The sequence below is a fragment of the Lichenostomus cassidix genome, chromosome 8 (assembly GCF_008360975.1).
Source record: "Lichenostomus cassidix isolate B80296 chromosome 8, HeHo_3.0, whole genome shotgun sequence".
NCBI classification, from domain to species: Eukaryota; Metazoa; Chordata; class Aves; order Passeriformes; family Meliphagidae; genus Lichenostomus; species Lichenostomus cassidix.
In genome coordinates, this window is record NC_139489.1 from 27748351 (window position 1) to 27765598 (window position 17248).

General features: G+C 40.1%; 1 protein-coding gene across 2 annotated transcripts in view; it reads left to right on the top strand.

Annotated features, from left to right (window-relative positions):
• Window positions 1-17248, top strand: part of LOC146434208 (BMP/retinoic acid-inducible neural-specific protein 3) — a 198612-nt gene that overhangs the window by 127546 nt on the left and 53818 nt on the right. For both annotated transcript variants that reach the window (XM_085068657.1, XM_085068658.1), the window contains exons 5-6: window positions 5129-5234; window positions 7963-8199. In XM_085068657.1, the coding sequence (XP_084924783.1) occupies window positions 5129-5234; window positions 7963-8199 (343 nt within the window). The remainder of the gene's footprint in view (window positions 1-5128; window positions 5235-7962; window positions 8200-17248) is intronic.

Sequence of the window (17248 nt, forward strand, 5' to 3'; positions counted from 1 at the left end):
AGTGGGTTCTTCAAATTAAAGCATCAACCCTATGCTGCTACAGAATGTGTTGAGAAAGTTCTGTGCCTTTGAGGTATCGTTTTAGATTGCTGGCAATTAAAAAAATCATATTGCAAACATGAATCCAACCCCTGACATGGGGAATGCTGCTGATTTGTCTGTACCTCCTTCAGAAATGTTCATCTAGCCTGTAGTGTGAGAAGTATCAGTGCTTGGAACACTCTGAAAATTTGATTTATTTTAATTACACACTCATTAGCAGGAGTTTTTTAATATGTTCAATGACAAAAATAGGGCAGAGGAGCAGCAGCTATTGTGTGTCAAAGGGAAGTGCTGGAATAAAGGTGCTTTTGTGAAAAACTGTCAAGCCTGGGGGAAAAGAAAGAAGAGAGTTGGCAGGAGCTCCACATCTAAACAGAAAGTACATTTAGTGCCTATTTATTTGATCAACTCCTTTTTAGGGTGAAATGAGCACTGACTGCAGGGTGGGCAGGGATTGAGGGGTGTGGCTGCAGGACTAGCCCTGGAGGTGAGGCTGGTGGGGAAGTCACCAGATCAGAACCATTCTGGTTGGGAAAGACCTCGGAGATCACCAGACCCCACCAGCCCAGCACCACCATGACATTTTTCAGGGGAATCCTAAAGCTTTCAGGGGAATCCTAAAGGTGGGGCTGGTGGGGAAGTCACCAGATCAGAACCATTCTGGTTGGAAAAGACCTTGAGGATCAGCAGATCCCACCAGCCCGTCACGTTTTTCAGGGGAATCCTAAAGCTTTCACATTTCTCCCCATCCCACACTTTTGCCCTACCTTCTGTCAGCACAGCCATTCAGAACAGACCTTCCTCCCTCCCCTACACACCAGGAGTTTGCTCTGAATCCTTATTTGAATGTTTAAAGAGGTTTATGTGAATGTGAGCTCAGCTGCCTATTCTGCAGCGAGCAGCATTGCCTCATCCTCCTTTGTGCTGCTCAGTGCTCATCCTCAGAAGGCAAAATCCATTTTGAAAGAGTCCTGCTGAAGAGGAGAGTCCTTTATGCCAGGCACACAGCACCTCTGCATGGGCACTTCGTTAGGAATATTAGCTATGTGCTCTTAAAAGGACTCACCAGGAGCAACATCTCCGCAGAAATATGTTTCCCTTTCATTAGGAAAGTCTTCTGTAGGCTTAATTATCACGGCCAGCAAAAGCAGGCTGTTTCCCAGGGAAATACTACCCACTGATATCACAAGAATTCAGCCCTGCTTAAGTGCTAGGAGGTATGTTCTCAGTGCACTTCTAATCGGGTCATTATCACCATGGTTATGAGATTTAACTGACTGCAAACTGTAGGCATTTGTCTCATTAACGCCAAATGTTGGAGTTTATTTCTGGGAGCTGAAAACTCTGCTGCCCAGGGAAACCTGGTCTGTGGTACTCTCTGCAAACAAGGCACTGGAGAATATCCTGCCTGCATGGTGTCAGAGGATTTCACAGGTGTTTTGTGGCAGGTTCTTAGGGGGTTTGGGTTCTTTAATAACTTTGTTCTGCAGTGGTTTGCTTTGTGAGTTAAGGTTCTTTTTGGCTGCAGGTCGTGTAAAACAAGCACGTGGTTCTGGTGCTCTTTGCCCATGGACCTTGCTACATCTCAGCATCATCTGCAGTTCTATTTTATTGCCTTGCCCTCTCCTCTTTTTGCTTCATTTTTTTTTTTAAATACACTTTCTGACAAAACAGTTTTCAGCTGTGATCTTGGGACTGAACATAGTCACACTTCTCTGCCTGGAAGATAATTAAAGATGTGCTATTGCCTTTCCAATTTCATTTCTATTGTTCCTGAAACAAAAAAATCTGAAATCATCAGTGGCATCAGTAACACTTGGATCAAACCAGAATTAATGCATTTTTAATTTTTTTTTTTTACTTCAATCTGCTTTATTATCACCAAAGTTACCCCAAAATGTCCAAGACCAGGTTGGATCAGCTTGGTCTAGTGGAAATGTCCCCATGGCAGGGGTTGCAACTAGATATTCTTTAAGGTTCCTTTCCAAGGCACATTAGTCTGTGATTATATGATTTAGGAAAATCAAATCCTTTCATTTGACCTGAAAATTTGACAGAAATTTGAGGCTTTCACTCCCATTTCTTTCTGATTTGCAATCTTTGCAGAGTGGGGTTTGTGCAGAGTATAAAAAAGCACATGTAACTGCATAACTTTGACCTCTGACTAGAATTGTCATCCATCAAAAGTTGAAGGTTGGAGGATTTTGGTGTTCTCTAGCATCTCTTTGTTATATACCAAGACTCCATATTTTGAATTTCTTCTTGCAAAGTATTTTCTATGCAGAAGCTAAGAGTGCCAGAGCATCTGACAGAGGGTGTGAAGGTACCTGGAAAAGTAAAAGAATGAATAACATAAATATATTGATTGGAATGAAAAGTTAACATTTAGAAAAGGTCCTTATTTTTTGCCCTGTTTGTAGGGTGCAACCTATTATTGCTATTATTAGAACAGTATTTTATTACTTCCCTGCAACAATGATGAATGTCTGTAAATCATATAAAAATGTAACTGCCCTCAGATTTTTTCATATATATAGTTTTCTTCTCAATCAATGTATTTATATAACCACTTTCTAAAAGTGAAGAAATTTTAGTGATTATTTTTCCCTATTCTGCCTCTTGGCACACCTAAATACCTAAAAAATCCCTCAAAATAGTGGTGATCCCTACCTATAGCATAATTCAGATAAGAGTGAAGAATCATGGACAAAAATGGGCACAATTTACAAAGCTATTTACCAACTTTCCTTATTTTGTGATTTCAGGAGGAATAACTGTAGTAGAAATGGATAGGAGTTGTAAAATTTGCTTCATAGTTTATACATTCCATATAACTTTATGAAGCTGCCTTGCCTTATACACAAATGCTTGAAAACTGTAATAATAATATGCAAATCAAAACAACACTAAAATAAATGGATCTTTACATAAAGAATTGCACAGATGAATGCTGAGCATAATATTTCAGAGGAAGGATAAAATTAATTACAACATTTACCTGTCTTTTTTTGTCCCCTGGCTATTTCTCTTACTTAGTCTAGGTAACACTCTTTGTTATTGTATAAAGAGATTAGGATTCTATATATTCTATATATATTCTATATATAGAATATATATATTCTATATATATTCTATACATATTCTATATATATTCTATATGTATATATATAGAATATATATATATATATATTCAAAAAAATAAGATTTTAGTATGGAATTTTAGACTACTTGCTGGAGGATCACAGGAGAATCACAATTGTCATTCCAGCCCTGTCCAAGCCAAATCCTCTCCCTGTGCAAAGCTCTTTGTGCTGATTCAGGGTGATGAAGCAAAAACCACAGTAAATCTGGTGCTGTCATAAATATTAAGGATTACCCAACATGTTCAGGGAGGACACAGCCTGGCCCAGTCCCATTTCCCTGTGCTGCTGGAACTTTGCTCCCTTCTGCTCTTCACATTTCATGTTGGTTGTCTTTTCACTGCATGGGGTTTTTTTTGACCCTGTAATTTAGGTTTATTCTCCAGGAGATCCAGAGCTGACTGTGATACCTGAAGGAACAGAAAATAGAAGTGGTTGTGTTCAAAACTGCTTGACCAGTTAGATAGATACAAACCATAGATAGAATTTGCTATCTATGAGGCAGATAGCAAATAAGGGTAAATCTGACCACAATTCCTGATACAGACAAAGGAAGAGAAGTAGGAAGTTCCAGGCTAGTGGCTGAGAATCATTTGGGAGGTGAATGACAGAGGATTGGCTGTACTTTGGCAGTCAGTCAGTCTGGGATGTTATCCCACAGCCACAATTCCCTGCTATGCCTGCTTGGGCTACTTTATTCCACTTTCACCTCCTTCTCTCTGCCTCATCTTGACACAGAGGAGAAGGAACTGCAAACCCATGGATTTTCTACAGTACCTATGCAGTTTAAAAAATGGGAGCTCATGGGATATCCACCCATGCCAAGGGGTTGGGTTTGCTGTGGCTGCCTGTTCTGCTGACCACCTGCCCTGGCCATACAAGGTGCCTCACTGCCCAGAAATTCTAGTAGACCCTTCTCATTTTTAAAAGAAACTGACCTTTTTAATTACTCTGTTGACACTCAAGAATTATATATAATATTCCAGGAAACATCTAAATTACTAACTTCTTTTTTCTTTTTATTCTAATGTATTTACTCATCGAGGTACACCAAGGGGCATTTAGATTGGATATTAGGGAAAAATTATTCACTGAAGGGATGGCCAGATGGTACAGGTTTGTCAGGACAGTGGTGGAATCACCATTCCTGGAAAAAAAACATGATGTGGTGCTTTGGACATGGTTTAGTTGTGTATCTGGCAGTGCTGGGTTAATGTTTGGATTTGAAGATCTGAAAGGGTTTTTCCAGCCTTAATGATTGTATAATTTAAGTAACTCCCAAGCATAATCCTTCACTGTTAAGACAGAGTTCTGCTTGTGGAGGTTCTGTTTGGCTAAATGTAGCTGTACTTTGGTTCTGTGGTCAGGATTTGGTGATTACAACAGACAGAATGTCCAGAATTTTGTGTCTAACCTTGTCTTAGACCCTTCCCTTACGAAAAACATCCCACCACTACCACTGCTATAAATACAGCTCAGAAAGGGCTTTTAATTCCAAACCTTCACTGGCAAAATCAAAGCTTTCCCCACAATTTCAAGAAGGAGTTGTCATGTGCATAGGTTTCAAGAGGGAAAACCACAGTTCTCATTTTTATAAACTGCGTTTAGCAAATTCCTAATTCCCACAGCTATGAAAAATAAATAGTCTGGCTGTTGGTCAGCAGTTGGTGTGGCATTGCACCATTCTAGCATTACACCACTGCAGGTTTTGGGGAGTATTTAGTGTTTGTAAGATTTTTCTGTGACAGAAACAGCACTTCCTGCAGCCTGTGGTACCAGTAAAACTCATCCTTTTGGCAATTAAATTGAGTTATTTCACCATAATTAAGTCTGGAATGTATTTCTGGCTAAAGCAGAGGGAAACTTGACAAAACAATCTTCTGAAGTCCTCAGTCTGCTTGGAATAATGCTTGGAATAAGTGCTTGTCCCTTCTTCCCTCCACCAGGTGACAGAGACACGGACTGGTCCTCTGGGCTGCAGTAACTATGACAACCTAGATTCCGTCAGCTCTGTTCTGGTTCAGAGTCCTGAGAACAAGATTCAGTTGCAAGGTACGTCGGTGCAATTTCATTCATTTGTTTGGAGCGGGGTGCCATTTATCACACTATTTGTTTGTTCTTTCTCCCACCTCCCAAAAGGTCATTTTCCTAATTTCTGTGTGTGTTGTGTGAGCAATAAGTGAGCTCCAGACAAAGAGGAGGAAATGTCAGTTCCTCGTGTTGCCTTTCGAACAGAAACAATTTCTGCAGCCATCGGGAAATCATTTGAATAGCCCTGTTAACATTTTGCATCCCCTGTTTAGCAGCCACTGGCACACCTTTTAAAGAGCCTGAATTCCCAGAGATTCCCCCAAGCTGGGAGGGAAATTTCGTGTGCTCAGCCTGCTTTGCACATACAGAGCAGCACCTCACACCTCATTCCACCAAAATTAATGGAGCAGCCAGAGGAGAAGGACATACATTGTCAAATGTAAATCAGGAGGAGTCAAGGGGCTCCTCTTGGGAATTAAAAAAAAAAACCAAAAAAAAACTTGGAAGGTTAAAATCACACTCGTTAGGAAAACAGTAGTAATTGTGGAGATGGAAAAAGGAAAGATAGAAAGAAGCAGAAAGAGAAAGTGAAAGGAAGAAGAGAGTCATCATTTCTAATTTTTTTTTTAATTCCAGCAGAAGCATTTCCCAACCTGCATATTAAGACATAAAATTTCTTGAACAGTCCCCCTTTTTGCTATTATGCCATGAATAATTTCTATTTTCAGTTACATGAGAAACTTATGATTATGAAAAAACTCACTAAATTCTCTTTAATGTATATATTTATGTATACCTCTGACTCTATGTCACAAGAGAACAGTACAATTCCTAAAGTGCAGTTGCAGGTAGATATACAATTATTTCCAGTATTTAAAATTTTCCATATAGTTTTGTAAATCACTCAGACATACAGTGGGAAGTAGTTGGTGACTATTCTCTCAGAGGTGATGATCCTCACAGTCCCTTTAGTCTCAAGATATTCCATGATTCTATGACTGTCCATTGAAATATCCATTTGGGTTTTCTCCCTTTCCCTTCTCCCCAGAATACATTTAAAACCATAAAAACATAAAATTATTTCCAAGAGAGTTTTTTTATTTTTACTAACTACTTATCATTTCCACTGCGATGCAATGAATATTTCCAGAAATAATTTGTTATTTTTGATGGTTTCCAGCATATTCATAATGCTTGTCAGTTACAATTTGGGAAATAATCTTTGCATCTCTCAGGCTGTGGTTGGTTGGCATTGGATTTTCATGGGGAGAAATGCTTTATCAGAAGTGTGTAAACTCTTTATTGGAAGAATCAAACTGGGCTTTTATTTTCCTTTCACAACCTCATGGTTTTTCACAAGCACACAACTGCATTAGAAAATTCACTCAGGGAACAGCAATGTTTTACAAATTTTTCCATGAGACAGAAGAAAGTGCAGTCAGACCAGGTTTCAGCAATTGTGATATGAATTTCGACTTGGAAAGGTCCTGAAATTACTGTTACAGATATAATTTTGTATAATTTTGTATACCCAAGAATAAGGGATAAATCCCTGTGAAATTGCCCAAGTGCCCATGGAGAAGAAAGTTATATCACCAAACCCCCAACTCATATACTGAGAAATTACCTGGATCACAAATAAGCTCCACTGGTTCCAGGGAGATTATGTTTGCCACAGGAAATAACAAGAAATAATAAATACAAATTTATAATGTCCCTTTCTGTATTTCTTTGATTGGTTATTACTAATGCAGCTGGAGTGACTGAGAGCCAGACAGCTAAAACACTTCTCTGTAAAACACTCATTCCCATCGCTGTGATCTCATGAACAACAGTCAAAAATTTCCTGGTCACAACCATTGTGAGTTTTTGATTCACCTGCTCTGTGTTTCTGACACATCAATGTGACAACTTTTGCAGGGCTCTGCATGCCACAGCAGGAGAAACATGGAGCAGGAGGTTTTTTAAGCCTCACAGGAGCTGGAATTTTCATCCTTTCCATGCTAAACGTTTAGTAGATTGAAGAATGAGTTTTCCTTCTTGAGGTTTTATGCCCTACCCTCCACATCCAACTGACTGTCCCAGAGCAATTTAGTGCTGATGCTAGGAAAAGTGAAAAATCAGCTAAATTTTTATTTTTCCAAAATTTCCTCCAATTTTCCCCTTCCTTAGTTTGCCCCTCCAGAATCACGAGAGACAACTGGAGCTATTTAGACAAGCTGCATCTTGTTGTGTCAAAGGAAACATGGAAAACAAGCCAAATTTGGGATGGAAATGTTTACACCTCTTTTCCTGATTATGCTGTCTCGTTCCTCTGTCTCTCAGTGCTGCTTTCCCCTCATCAGCATTCTCAAAATCTGCATTATTGCTGCCACCAAGATTAGAACTGGGCTGTGTGATTTCCTGACTGCTGTTCACTCAGCAGCTCTTCCCAAGGAGAAGAGCTGATGTTATCCAATCCCCCTGGAAAGATTACAACAGTAAATGTTTTGTCAGAGGATTACGGGTTATTCCTTAGTGGATGGGTGTTCCATGCTGAGAGGGAAATGTGGGAATATGGCTGAAAGTAATTATTGGGAAAGAAAATACATGACAGAATAAATGTTGGACAAATGTGCAAATTGTCCTAAAAACTCCATATATTTTTTGGTTTTCATAGTTGTTTGTTTGCTCCATAGGCTGGGGAAGCTGTTTGACACCAGAACTTAATTTGTGTTTAAAACCATGACATTTCCTCCATTTCCTTCAGGTCTTCAGGTCATCCTGCCTGAGTACCTGCAGGAGCACTTTGTGCAGGCAGCTCTGAGCTACATCGCCTGCAATTCCGAGGGGGAATTCATCTGCAAGGACAATGACTGCTGGTGTCAGTGTGGCCCCAAATTCCCGGAGTGCAACTGTCCCTACATGGACATCCAAGCCATGGAAGAAAACCTGCTGCGCATAAGTGAGACCTGGAATGCCTACAACAGTGAATTTGAAGAATCTGGTGAGATTTTTTATGGTTTTTTTCCCCCTCTTTGGCTGTATCTCATGGTTTAGGTTTCAACTGGCCATGTTGTCTCCACAACTCCCTTGTGCCACATTGGTTTTTCCTCAATGCATCAGGGTTTGGTTCATTCATCATCTCACATCTCCTGATCATCAGAACTTCCAGTCCCACTGAGAATGGGAACTGCAGGTAAAATCAGCTCCTCAACAACTGTTTTCACAACTCACTTGCTCAGTGCTACCAGGAACAGCTGTCTAGCCAGATGGTGGGAAAAGTAAGGAGAGATCAGCAGACCTGAGAAAAATCATTGAGAGGAAAAAAAAAAATTGAGGGAGATGAGGAAGAGTCAGAAAAAATGCAAAAATTGCAGGTTTTAATGAGTGGTGCTGAAGAAAGAGAGCAAATCCAGAGAAGAGAAATGGAGTAAGAGCCATCAGGGGTCAAGGGAAGAGCAGAATGAATCTCAGTACAAAACTGTGAATGAACAGTACTTTATATACATCCATTTTATATTTCTTGTTTCATTGTTAAAGACTGATTCCTCAATTCAAGAGAAGTGAGAGTTTCAAGAGACCTTGTGTCAGTTAAAATCTCTTTTTTTTGCAACTTCTAACCTGATGCTGTCTTTTATCTGACTCTGCTTAGAACATCTCAGGTCCTTTTCCCTTCCTCATTCTCACTTTTAGCAGGAGGACACCAGGACTTACAATATTCCCCCTTGGAGGATCACAGACTTCTCTGACTATAAAAGCATGAATTTATGTTTTGGCTTTCTGTACCTTTAGGTACATTTTCCCAATGACTATCTGAACACCTTTAATTATTTGTGGAGCCATGCTATCATTTTCTACTTTGCAAACCAGGGAAAATATCTTGACTCTTCAGAGGGGCACATATTTAGTGCCATCTGAATGGGCTGTGACACTGTTCAGTGCCTGAAAAATGTCCTTTGAAGGCACTTATTTCACAGCAATTTCAGTGAAGCTGGAAGAGCACACAGATGTGAGTCTGTGGAGGATTCTCAGAGTGAGCTGTATATGGACATCGAGGTAATTACCAGTTTGAATTGTTGTCAGCCACATTTCTAGTCCAATGCTCAGGTCTGTGACATGAATGTCAAGGGGAAATCAGTAAGAGTTAAATTCTGGGCTTTTAAAAGACTCTTTAGTTCTGCTGGGTGAATCACTAAAATGCCAACTTCACATCTATCTGTCAATTTGGTAATTGCTGGTAGGTGTGGTTACCGAGAAGTGTGAAATTTAGGTTATTAACATCATTAAGACATCTGCCACACTCCCCTCTTTAGCCCTTGAAATATTTAAAGCATTTTTAATCTAAGAAATTTACCAAGCATGACTTCCACAACTCAGAGGTAGCTTAGAACATTTCTGCTTTTATTTCATAAACTGGTTTGCATAAAGATGTCCAAGGGAAGGTGAGATAGGTAACCTTGTATGGGTTTGCACTTGGAAAAACATTGGCATGTGAATTTTTGATTGATACCTTAGTCATTGAGCATTCAACCTCATATAAATCATGTATTGCCACTGAGTAGCTCTTCCAGTGCTGTCACACACGGTCTGTAGGCATTTCCAGCCACACTGATTTTTATATATATATATATATATATATATACATATATTTATAACCATTGAGACTCATTCTGAAACATTTGGAGCTTGAACAATATTTACATGATGAAAAACTATTAACAAATATCAGCATGATCTGATCCATGTTAAAAGCATGTTCTGGGAACAAAAGTGACCTTTATTCAGGAAAACAAAAAAACTGCGAAATCTTTGCCTAAATCAATAGAAGTCAGTTTTGAGATAAGAGTATGTTGTTTTATTCTATTTATAATAACAAATAAATTCACCAGAAAAGAGGCCAGATTATGCAGTAATTTCAGTCAGAGCAGCAAGGGGCAGAATAATCCAGAGCACTCACTGCTGGCCCATACAGCCTCCTCTTAATGGCAGAGCAATTAATGAATTAATGAATTCCCTTCTACGCCACTGCAAACTCCAGATTCAACTCAAGGTAAATAGAAGAGAACCAATTTTTTTTAACTTTTCTGCCTTCCAAACCCTTCCTTATCTTACACGTTACAAAAGAGTCCTCTGACTCCAGAGACTAATCTTGTCCCCTGCTGCAGACCTGTAAGATTTACTGGGGTCACTCGAGGCCATTCGCAGCGGGATTTAGTTTCAAGAGGAAGAAGTAAATATTCTGTTTAAGATGGTTTGTTTACTCTCAGTGTTATCTCTCCTCCTGTCTGTTCAAGATAAAACAACTGAGGAATCGTTTTTTTTGGAAGAAAGGCTGGGACGGCTGGGGGTGCTCAGCCTGGAGAAGAGAAGGCTCAGGGACAATGAATACCTGCAGGGAGGATGCAGAGAGGACAGAGGCAGGCTCTGTTCAGAGGTGCCCAGCAGCAGGACAGGGGAAATGGCACAAACTGGAACACAGGAGGTTCCCTTTGGACACCAGGAAACACTTTGTCACTGAGGGTGACCCAGTTTGCCCAGGGAGGCTGTGGAGCCTCCATCCCTGGGGTTATCCCCAGGCTGACTGGCCATGGCCCTGGGCAACTGGGTGAAGGTTCTGGGCTTCAGCAGGGCCAGGGGTTCTTCCCATCTCAGCCATTCTGCTGCTCTGTGATCAAAGAATTGTTCTGCTTTCCACACAGGAGGACTCTGGTGTGCCATCTGGGCCTGCTGGCAGTGACAATTCTCTTTTGAGCCACTCTGACTCTCCCAGGTTACACAACCAAACCCACTCCAGCTCACAATGTGCTGCTCATGCTCATGTGCACACTGCATGTCACTCAGGCTCTTCTGGCACTTTTTAACTACTCAAATCCCATCTTGGAGGATGTGCAGCAGTGTGTTATTTATCTCTCAGTAAATTTGGCTGCCTTTTTCATCTCTCTAGCTGCCCTCCAGCAATAAATACTTGATCACTATTAGCTCAATGAGCTTCTAATAACCTCTTAGTGTCAGGTTATGTACTAAGATCTTAACGAAATTACAAGAGCTACTTCAAACTGTTTACTCTGAACCATCTGCTTATTCTTTATCAGATCCTGTGGCCTCCAGACTCTACTACTACCCAAGCAAATGAGCAGCTGTTTCCTTATCAAAAATCCTCACTAAAGCTGTTCAACCTTTATTAACAAATTTCATTAGTTTCTTGAGGCCTTTGGTTGAATTACTGTGTGAGCAAAGTTCTCCCTGAGATTATCATTCCAAGAAGTCATGTTCTTACCACTAACATGAGCCTAAAAATATCTCCTCTAAAGGCACCAAGCAGTGTTTGATTTCCCTTTTCTGATGTGCATGAAGGTGTAGCCTGAAAGGACAGCTAGATGATCCAGCTGACCTGCTGCTGCCACAAGTCACTAAGTTTCCCTGAAATTCCAAAATGTGGAGTCCACCCACGTTAGAACAAAGCTGTGCAATCTTCACAAGTGTCCCTGCAGCCCTCTCCACCTTTTCAGTGTTCAATTGTTCTTTAAATTTGCCAATTTTCTTGTTCCCTTTCTTACCCAATACAGGAGCACCTCCTTGTCCAGGTGCTCCTCCTGCCTCACCCTCTCAGTGAGCTCCACCTTTCCATTTCAGGGAGCAGCTCTGACCTGAGCACTCAAGTGTCATTTGTTTCCCACCATAAAAAGTGTCAAAAGATTCCTTGAAAAACTTCTCCCATTTTGGAGGTGGGTTGGACCTCCACAGCCTGTGGCTGCAGCAGTGCTGAAGGGTGTGGATAAAAACCTTCTCGTGTTCCACATCTCTGGCTTGGCAAGATTTTGATATTGTCCTGTCAAGACTTAAGATCCAAAGAAGCCAATTTTAACATACAACTCTGACTGGCAGTTTTGCAGAGATCATGACCCTAAAACAAGTCAGGAAGAACCCCAAAAGCATCCACAGGCTCTGGGTTCTGTCAAGAAGGATAAGAACATGATCACACACTGCCTGTGCCTTAATCTTGGTGTGGCTGGCTGCTGAGTGCCTTTGGAAATCTGAACAATTCATTTAAACAATTGAAATGACAGCAATTTTCTTTTAAGGTGATCTGGTCGTTGACATAAAAAAAAAAATTCTAGCAGTCCCTGTAGTGACTTAATTTCATGTTTCTGAATTAAAAAGGCTATCAAAATAAATAAGGACATGAATGATAGGGTTGCTCAAACAACAGAAAATGGCAAAATTGCATTTTCTTAATTTCTTTTTTTATCACAAAGACCTCCTGCAAACATGAAAGTAAAATCTTCCATCAAGCATTTATTTTCACATATCTGACATGCAATGGCAGCTTGTTGCCTTCTCTCTGCATATTTCACAATATGCTGAGCAGTGGATTTTTTTCCCCTCCCTCTTGAAGGCAACCAAATCTCTTTTTGAATATTGCCTTGCAAAGCAATGGATCAGGAGATGTGCAATAAATACCGCGAGACATCATTTCAAAGGAGGTTTGAAATGACAAACTCATTCTTTCAAACATTTAAACACCAACAAGGATGGAAGGAATGAGCCCACCCACGACCAACTGGACAGAAATTTGCCTGCCACAGTTGGGCTCAAAGGTGACTCAATAAAGCACTGAAATATGTATCTGTGGGAAACATTTGTAGTCCATTAACTTCAGGGATTTCACCTGGATTTCCAACATCAGCTAAGGAGAGCAAAACCAGAGCCAAGGAGGCCCTTGAAGGGTTTGACCACTGAGCACAAACACTGCAGATCTGTGCCTTCACAGACAGAATTAAACATCAAAAGTCACCTTGTAACTATTTTGAAGTGCATCCTTCTACAGCTTTAAATGACAAACAACTTCTCAAAATGCCGAGTTTGGTTTTCTCCAGTCACTTCTGTATCTGCTTTACAGAGATAATTCAAAAGGTAAATTTCAGTGTCACAGAAAGTGCAAGTGATGAAAGTACAGCCAAAGTAAATTGATATTAACTTTCACATTAATATTTGCTGAAACTATTTTTTCATTGTTCATCCATCCTCCATCACTGCTTTGATTGCAAAGTACTAACTGAAGTGAATTGCTGGTGCAAGCTGTTCTTAAATCCCTGGTTTCACTGGATTTGGATTTCATGTCTATTGCATTCCATAATTCCCTAATAACTCTGGGATGTCTTGCTATTGAGCATTGGTTACCCTTTACATGTACTGACTTAAAATCATCTGCAAAAAGGCACAGTTTTGAAAGGTTCACCTCAAAATGAGGTCTGAATCCTCAGTTAATACATAGCACTGCATAGATGTTACCGAAGTTTTTTTTGTTGGCATCAGCAGAGATTGCTTTGGAGACTTTGGAGTCCTGTTCCTCAGTTCAATTATATTTTTCCCATTCTTTACAATGATTGAATTAATGATGTTCCCAAAATCCCTTGAATAAAAGAATTGGATTTAAAGGGTTGAAGAAAGTGGGTTCTAATAGAGGAGATGATAAGCTTATTACTGAATTAAATATCAGTAATACTGAAGATGAGGAAGTTCAACCATTCCATTATTTTTGGGGGGGAGCATTTGCATCCAGTATAATTACTTTTATGCAAAACCTACAGAAAGTAATAGGAAAGATCATCTCCAGCACTCCATAATCTGCAGTGAGATTTACAGAATTATCCCTTTAATAGTGTCATGAATTTGTAGCTCCATTTTCCAAGCTGCAAAATGTGGTAAGCCTCCATATTTTGCTGATACACTTTCCCAAGTCTCCCTTCTCCTTCAGTTTATGTTTTCCCAAACAAAATAAGCCCATGCTGTAGAATGGCAGCTTTGGAACACGAAAGGCTTTTTCCACTAAGCACATCTGCATCCCAGATCTGTGAAACTGGTTTTGATCTCCAAATCTACACAAATCCCTTAGTATTTCTCAGAAAAGAGAATTATAGTTATAATTCCTTCATAACTCCTAGATGCTCAGCACATACCAATACAGAGTAATGCATCTGCTGAGTTACTTTGTCATTCTTTTTGTGTAGGAATCAAAAAATAACAGATACAGCCAGACTTGTTTAATTTGCTAAAAATACATTGATGCTTGAAGAAAGCAGGTTCAATGCCAGGCAGTTAAAAAATATGTAAAGTTCATTTTTAAACTTAGATTTAAATAGAACAAATTTTGAAGTTAAGAAAAAATAATGTAAATAAATTTAAATAGATTGTCCAGTGCTGAAGAGAGAAACCTCAGAAATCTGATATACAGAATGCACTATGAGGAGAGCCACAGACAAATTCAAATCTTCAAGAGCCAATGTGAATCCCAACCAAAAGCCACAGGAAACCTGGGGGCAAGAAGGCTGCATCATCAGATAAGTACTAGCTTTTGCATCATTTCATACTCTATTGTCAGCTGCAGTTGGAAATCAGCTTAATTATGGATTATGTTAATATCTCCTGGCAGTGCATTAAGGAATGCAGCCAGTGGAACAGTCTTTCTCCTCCTCTTCATCAAACAAACATTTAAACCATTTCTGTGATTACAGTGTCATGTTCTTTATGATGGACAGCTCCAGAAAAGCTGGGGCAAATCTGCATTTAGGCTGGGAAGTTTAACCTTCCAAATCCCTCTATCTAGTCAGAAAAATCAAGTGTTATTTTGTTTGCCACCCCAATAAGGCACCGATTTTTGCTGTTCCTGTGGCACAAATCCTTTCTCAAAACTGCTGTAGCAGAAGAGGACACCATGGGATTCCTTTTTCTTGCCTCTCACTGCATTCAAATCAAAGTCACCTGGCTGACAGGGAAAAAGGGAATTCTTCCCAGCTGCCAAGCTTGCAGATTGACATCAGGGAGACACTGACCTGAGTTCCAGCCTTCTCCCTTCTTACCAGCAGTAATAATGACAACCCTAAGAGCTAAAAAATGCCCTCAATAACTCCTGTGTAAACTACAGTAATGTGGTTCTAAAAAAATTCAGGCTGGCGTTTAATCAGCTAAAAATTATCTTGGCATTTTTCGTGTTCCCTAAGATTCTTCTAGTACAGGTGAAGAGAAAGTAACCAACCCAATTCAACTCCACCCCCCCCGCAAAAAAAACCAAACCAGAAAAACACCCCCACCAAAAAAAGACTGAGAAAAATCCCTCAAAGAGAAACTCCATTCTAAGTTAGACACTTTAAAACACAGGTAATGCACCAAATGTCTCATTTATACCTATTTCAAATTACTAAAAGGAAGTAAAAGGGCAGAAGGCAACTGCAGGCATAATTTGAAAATGTCAGTTTAAACAGAGATTCTGTGTTGTACACTCTGATCAGAAGAAACTTACTGCATTTATAATGGGAAAAAAGTGCCCAGACTGATTTTCAGACTCAATGTCAAGATTCCAAATCTTAAATAACTTCTCAAGATGACAAGGTTTGCCTTGGCACCACAGGCAGACCATAAATTCATAGCCCCACTCTGTCATTTGCAGTGAAGGCAGTTTGCACTAGAATTCCTCCCTCACTGTGCTCCAGCGACATATTCCTGCTTTTCCTGTGATTCAATCAAAATGCATGCAAAACAAGATTAAAAATGAAACCTGGAATTCCAACTGGATACTGGCAGATTTCTTCAGTTTATAGACACAACAAATCCAACCTTGCCATCGAATGAGCTTTGTTCCCATGGGATTGGGAGGATGGGGAATGTGTCCCTCCAAGGTGTGCCCAGGTCACTCAGGTGACAGTCTGGGGCTCTCTGCTGCCCAGGACAGCCCCATTGCCATGCACAGTGAGTCTCATTTGAAATCTTAATTGAAAGACTCCTTGTGAACAGTCTGAACTGACTCACTGGCAGATAAAGGTGCTTTTTAATCACTGAGAATAAAGACTTCAATCAATATGGTTCAAACTATTTGCCCCTGAGCAGTAGAGCTGTGGTTTGCTTTCAAACACCACTCACAGCTTCAGGCTCAGGGCCAAGAAAACTTAGCCCCCTGAGTTCTTAATATAATTATTGTTTTCTCTATTATCTTGCAGGGGTGTTAATTTGCCTCCCAGTAATTAACTTCCCTCTGTGGTTGTCAGGAAGTTTAATCAATAACACGAGCAGATCCACCAAGCTGCCATTCCTTCTGTGACCAATGCTCCCCACCTCTCCCACCCCTGTGGAGGTGTCACTGTTTTAATAAAATGAACAGGTGGGATGTGAATAATTTCTTTGGAGAGTCAGTGTCTAAATTGTCCCTCCCCTGCTTCACAAATGATGGTACAGCTGATATAATTGCCCCTGCTCCAAAACTAAAAGCATTATACAACTCCTGCTAGAGCAGCACCTGGCAAATCCACTTATTAAAGTTTTCCATGGCTTTGCACTCTGAGATACTTCAAACACTGTGATGACATTGTAATAAGAGGAGGAGCAGAAGGCTTGATCTAATATAATTCTACTTATGTCCACCATGTACAGGACATAATGTAATTCCCTTCAAAGCTAGTGACAAAACCTCCTCGTTCTTGGTGGAATTCCAATCTGCCTTGGCAGCTTTGGGCTTGCTTTATTAAGAGTGATGTCACTCTGTGGCCTCTCTTTTCTTCTAGGGCAGTGTTGTCTGTTCTGATTCATAGCTCCTTAAATCTTCTCCTGGAACAGCTTAACACTGGTTATTTACTTCAATGTGTTTTCCAAGAACACTTTTCAGTTTCACTCATTCTCTCCCCTCATCTGTCCTCCTGTGAATCATTACATGTTTATTTACCCTACCCAGTTTTCAAACTGCAGGAGTTCCCAGCATGATCAGCTAAAGTAAATTTTGGACTGACAAAAGTTGTATCTATATCTACCCATAGGGATTATTTCTTATGTGTTGAGTGCATTTATGGCTCTGCAGAAAGGTAATAAAGGACATTGGGACATCCATGTTGCAGAATTACTGCTAAACCACATTGAAGTCATAAAAATGTTCACAAAAAAATTTCCAAAATAACCCATAGAGATAGATTTTGGAGACATTTTTCTTGAGAGCTTACTGTGGATTCCAAGGCACATCCCTTTGAAGGGCAGCAGTAGAAACATTTTTAAAGGAGTAATGAACCAAA